Raw genomic sequence first — 6,043 nt, forward strand, 5'->3', positions numbered from 1 at the left:
GCTGACTTCCTGCCCGTTGGGCAGGGGGCTGGACTCGATGATCTCCCGAGGTCCCTTCCAGCCCTGATGTCTATGAAATCTATGAAAATGTTCAGCGAGCCATATGAAGGAACTGCAAATGTTAGAATTAAATCCTAATTAACTGACCAACAAAGAAAGATAGGGAGAAAGGACCTAAGAAATTTGGTTTTATATATACATACATTCCCAGATGTACAATCAATACAGTACAGATATAGTTTGCAATAAGCTGTGTGTGGCCACAGTGACCATCAAGCTTTAACCATATGTAACCAGTATCAGGCCTCCCTAGCAGGCCCAAATATATACCCCATGAGTCATACATCTGGGAAAGATGTACATATATCTCCCTTTAAATAAATAAATAATAGAATAGAATAGAATAGAGCTTGTACGGCTGGGGAAGAGTAACACAGATGCTTAACGAGAGGGAGAAAGCTGGGAAGTAGGGACATCTGAAAGAGGTGTATGGATGACTGAACAAATGAAATACGGGTTGCCAGTGTGATATAGCAGCAAAGAAAGTTAATGTAAGTTTGAGCTGCATGCAGAAGCATCATTGTTTGTAGCAGATATACATGCCAGTCTTTCTCTAAATGGCTCCTTTATAACTACATCTGGAGTATTGTGTGAATTTCATTACAGAAAGATGACAAATTGGATGGAGTTTAGAGAAGTGCAACGAAAAGATTACAGAGCTGGTTGTGAAGAAAGGGTTAAAACATTAAGTCTGTGCAGTTCATTTAATTAATTAATTTTGCTATATGCATGAATGCCATGTGCCCCCAGAGGCTGGGGGGAACACGGCGAGCTCCCACAGGTGGTGGCAGCGCTGTTGATGGCAGGAGCATAGTAGCGTCAAGCAGGGAGTTCCCACAGGCTGCCGCAGTGCTGTTGGTGGCAGGGGGCAGGGGTGGTGAGCGTCGACCAGAGATTGGCGACCTCCCACAGACATTGCTGACAGTGCTGGCAGCACCTGTTTGCAGGGAGTGCACTGCCACGCTCAGGGGGTGCACTCCCTATGCGTTGCCAATGGCTATATAGATATTCCTATATAGTGCTTCTTATGCAGATGTAGCCATATAAGTCCAGAACAGACTATCATGATTTTCTGCATAATATAGCCCAACAAACTGTTCTCTGTGGGTGTGTCTACACATGCAATTAGTGCAAATGAATAAACTCTGGTGCAAATTTGAGCTGGAGTAAACTAATCCCAATGTCACCATCTACATGTGTGTTTAAATGCAGTAATTTACTTTGCCGTCAGTTAGTACCTGTCTACTATCTGAAGAGAAGAATAGAGGACTAACAGGAAGAGAGGACTCTTGGAAAGGGATGGCATCCACCTCGTGCAGAGAGCTATGTCCCTGTTCTTGGCCAGGATGGCAGATCTTCTAGATAGGGCTTTAAACTAAGATCACTGGGGGATCGGGAAACTCTAACTAGAGCACACCTGGGGACTGGCGTACAAGAAAGCTCCAATGTTGGGGACACTAGGATAACCACTTCTGAAAGAGCTGAGGGAATGGTTCTCCCACAGCTTGTCAGGAAATCAAGGTTGTCAATTGGAAGACTCAGGTACCTATAAACTAATGCCAGGAGCATGGGGAACAAGCAGGAGGAGATAGCCCTCCTACTTTCCAGTGTGCATTACAATCTAGTAGGAATCACAGAGACCTGGTGGGATTCCTCACATGATTGGAACATAGCCATAGAAGGCTAACCTTACACAGAAGAGACCAAGCAGGGAAGAAAGGTGCGGGTGTAGCTCTCTATGTAAGGGAGGAGTACATCTCCTTGGAGGCTGACATCGGCTCCAAAGAAGAAGGCTCAAAACCCTCTGGGTCAAACTATGGGGAGGGGAAGGGCACCTAACACTACAGACCACCAACCAGAGGGAGGAGCCTCTTAAGAACTGGCAGAGGCCACGTACGCACAGGACACGGTCATCATGAGTGAGTTCAATTACCCAGACATCGCTTAGAAGGAACACTCGACTACATCGGATCAGTCGCGTAACTTCCTGACCTGCATTGAATAGCTCTATCTGACTTAGGAAGTGCAAGGGCCAACAAGAGGTAATGCTCTCCTGGACTTGGTCTTGGCCAAAGGAGACAATCTGGTGAGTAACTTGTATATAGAGCATTGCCTGGGCGACAATGACCACAAGATCATCATGTTCACTGTCCAATGCAAGGCAGGCAAATCGACTAGCAGGGTTGAAGTTCTGGATGTCAAAAAAGTAAATTTCAACAGGCTCAGGGCAATAGTAGGGGAAGTGATGTGGGACCAGGGACCAAAGGTGAATGGAGTACATGAAGAGTCATTGTTCCTCAAGGACACAATCCTCGAAGCACAAAAGAAGACCATTCCTGTGCAGAAGAAAGGTAGCAGAAGGGCTGGCAAGCCCTCTTTTCTTAATAGGGATATCATGGTCCTCTTGAAAAAGAAGAAAGAGGCATACAGACAATGGAAGCTTGGGACAGTATATAAAAACGGGCCACACTTGTAGTGAGACGATTAGAAAAGCTAAGGCAGAGATTGAATTTCAGTTAGCAGCAGGTATCAAAGACAATAAGAAGTCCTTCTTTAATTATTTAGGGAACAAAAGAAAAACAAATGAAAGTGTGGGGCCACTGCTTAACACCTCAGGACAGCTGGTTACCGACACTCAGGAGAAAACTGAACTTCTGAATGACTACTTTACTTTGGTATTTCACCAGACCAAGGGGAATATCATGCGAGATAAGGTAGGCATGGTGGGATTGAGCACCTTCCTACTGTTGATGCTGAGCTGGTGCATGATCAGTTTGAAAAGTTAGATGTTTGTAAGTCAGCAGGACCAGATGAACTTCACCCAAGAGTGCTGAAGGAGCTGGCCAAGGTCATTGCGGGACCTCTGGCAAAATTCTTCCAAAACTCGTGGCACTTGGGGGAGGTCCCTGAAGACTGGAAGAGGGCCAATGTTGGGCCCATCTTCAAGAAGGGGAGGAAAGAGGACCTGGGCAAATTTAGGCCAATTAGCCTAACTTCAATCCCAGGGAAAATCCTGGACAAATTCATCGAGTCAATGTGCAATATGCTTGCAGAAGGTAGGATTCTGAATGACAGCCAGCATGGCTTCATCGCGGGCAGGTCTTGTCTTACCAACCTCATTTCCTTCTATGATTAGGTATTGTGCCACCTGGATAATAGAGAGAAGGTCAACATTATATACCTAGACTTGCAAAAGGCCTTTAACTTGGTATCCCATGATGCTCTTATGGGAAAATTAGAGGATTGTGGGTTTAACAGCTCAATGGTTAGGTGGGTAGGAAACTGGCTGTGAGGTAGAACCCAGAGAGTTCTTATGAATGGATCTATGTTATCCTGGCGAGAAGTGGCCAATGGTGTCCCTCAGGGGTCTGTGCTAGGTCAGTGCTTTTCAGCATCTTTGTCAGTTATTTGGATGTGGGGGTGAAGAGCTCACTGGCCAAGTCTGTGGATGACACCAAGCTATGGGGGAGTGTGATCATGCTTGAAGATAGGCTCTAGATGCAGGCAGACCTGGACAGGCTGGAGAGTTGGGCAGGTTGGAACCAGATGAAGTTTAACACTGAGAAATGTAAAGTGCTCCATCTGGGGACAAATAATCCCCAACACACTTACAGGCATGGTGAAATCAATTTGACTAGCACCACAACTGAAAGGGACCTGGGAGTAATAATAGATTATAATGAACATGAGCCATCAGTGCGATGCTGTAGCCAGTAGGACAAACAATACTCTGGCACGCATCGACCAATGCATCTCAAGCAAAACCAAGGAAATGATTCTTCCACTTTACTTGGCATTAGTGAGGCCACAGCTGGAGTACTGCATTCAGTTCTGGGTGCTTCATTTCAACAAAGATGTGGAAAAGCTTGAGAGAGTCCAGAGAAGAGCCAACCATATGATCAGAGACTTGCAGGACAAGCCATATGAGGAAAGGCTGAGGGACTTGGAAATATGTCAAGGGCTTGGTGAACAACTGTTCACCAGAGCACCCTTGGGGAAAACCAGGAGTAATGGCCACAAACTCCTGGAAGACTGCTTCAGGCTCAACTCTAGGAAAAACTTCTTCGCAGTCAGGGTGTTCACCTGACCCCAGTTGTCTTTCCTGTCTAGTGCAAGGGGCTGAACCCAATGATCTTTTGAGGTCCCTTCCAGCCCCTTATAATCTATGAATCTATGACTATCTGACAGCACTGTAAATTAGTCTACACCGACACAACTGCTGTGCACGTCTTTACCTAGAGCAGTGTTTCCCAACCAGGGTGCTGCAGCAACTCCAGGGTACTGCCAGCTTGTTTGAAGGGTGCCACCAGGTGTAAAGAGATAAGCAGATAAATGCAAGCTCAGGCTTGTTCCTGCCTGGTCATCCCCCACCCTCACTGCCTGCCCCCTCTGGAAGGAAGGAAGCACCATAACATATAAATCAGTTTTTGAAACTGGGTGCCACTCAATAATAACTCACCAAAGTTATGCAGGGGTGCCTCAGATCCAATGTGGGGTGCCCCAAGTCCAAAAAAAGGTTGAGAATCCCTGGCCTACAGCATAGATAACCTGATATAGGCACCGTCAATGAATGCAGAGCACAGCTTTACCTATAAAAGCACAGGGTGTCAGCACATGAGCTCAGGCTCTGCTTTCCAGCTCAGACAGAGAAAACTGGGAGACACATGAGGATCTCCAGTTTACCACATCCAGCATGAGACAGCTGATGCAGCAGTCTGGAACAGAACAATAGGTGGATATAAAGAGATCCCCTTTCCCACCCAGTATAAAACACTAGCTGGTGGAGAATTGTAGTTTATAGTGCTGAGGCTCTGGATATCCCTCTTCCCCAAGTTCTCTTTCCATCCTTTCAAGGCCAGGCTATGTCCATCCCCTCCACTTCTGCACAAAGTAGTAATTCTGTCCTTGAATGTAAGCAGCTCCTTGCAGACAGCAACCTTTCCAACCCACATTCACTGCACAGAGTGAAGCATTCTCTGAGGTTGCAAGAATAAATTTCAATGTTATCAGTAGTGCTGAAGAAGCAACATTCCAGTAGTATTCCTGTCTGTGGAAACAAAGCAATCTGGCTGAGGGATTGAAAAACAGAAGAGATAGGAACAAAGGTTGGCAGGCCAGCATATCTTATTTTCGGTTCCTTGAAAGAGAGAAAGGGATCACCGCTAAGAGCTGGCACTTACCAAAAAGTCTCTCCAGGGGTTTCAGAGGGTGAGGAAGATCTGAGGACAACCCCAAGGCTGGTATCAACTGCCTCAGAAAGTCTGCTCTCTCTTCTTCGTCTCCCAGGTAAGCCTGTTTGGCACCTGGTAGAGCCCTGATGCACTTTGCACTTTGCTTCTCTTTTATCTTGTTTTGCCAAGCAGTCCAACATGAGAAGAAATCTGCTTTACGATCAAACTTTCTTTACGATCAAACTGTCTATATATGCTTTTGATCCTTGATCAGTTTATTTGTGAGTAAACTCAGTAACGCCAACTGTCACAAAACCATTGTGAGACTCTGGATTTCAAAGTAAAAATAACTCATAGTTTCATAGTTAGTGGGGTCAGAAGGGACCTGAGCAGATGATCAAGTCCGATCCCCTGCCATGGCAGGAAAGAGTACTGGGGTCAAACAACCCCAGCAAGGTGGTTGTCAAGCCTTGTCTTAAAGACCCCCAGGGCAGGAGCCAGCACCTCTTCGCTTGCAAGTTGGTTCCAGATCTTAGCCACCCTGACAGTGAAGTAGCGCCTCCTGATGTCTAGTCTGAATGTACCCTCTGCCAGATTGTGACTGTTATTTCTAGTCACTCCTGGTAGTGCTCGGGGGAACAGGGACTCCCCCAGTGCCTGCTGATCCCCTCTGATTGTAACAGGCCACTAGATCTCCCCACAGCCTTCTTTTGTGGAGGCTGAACAGGTTCAGGTCCCGTAGCCTCTCCTTGTAGCGTCTTCCCTGCTGCCCCCTGATCATGTGAGTGGCCCTCCTCTGGACCCTCTCCATG

The 6,043-nt window shown here is 46.5% G+C and overlaps 1 protein-coding gene across 1 annotated transcript in view; it reads right to left on the reverse strand.

Annotated features, from left to right (window-relative positions):
* The window catches only part of ABCC10 (ATP binding cassette subfamily C member 10), a 33,621-nt gene extending 28,090 nt beyond the window's left edge, over positions 1–5,531 (reverse strand). The window contains exon 1 of the mRNA XM_019549695.1: positions 5,241–5,531. Coding sequence (XP_019405240.1) covers positions 5,241–5,431 — 191 coding nt within the window. The 5' untranslated portion in view covers positions 5,432–5,531. The remainder of the gene's footprint in view (positions 1–5,240) is intronic.
* Positions 5,532–6,043: the final 512 nt, after the last annotated feature.

The sequence above is a fragment of the Crocodylus porosus genome, unplaced genomic scaffold (assembly GCF_001723895.1).
Source record: "Crocodylus porosus isolate Cpor-Errol unplaced genomic scaffold, CroPor_comp1, whole genome shotgun sequence".
Classification (NCBI taxonomy): domain Eukaryota; kingdom Metazoa; phylum Chordata; order Crocodylia; family Crocodylidae; genus Crocodylus; species Crocodylus porosus.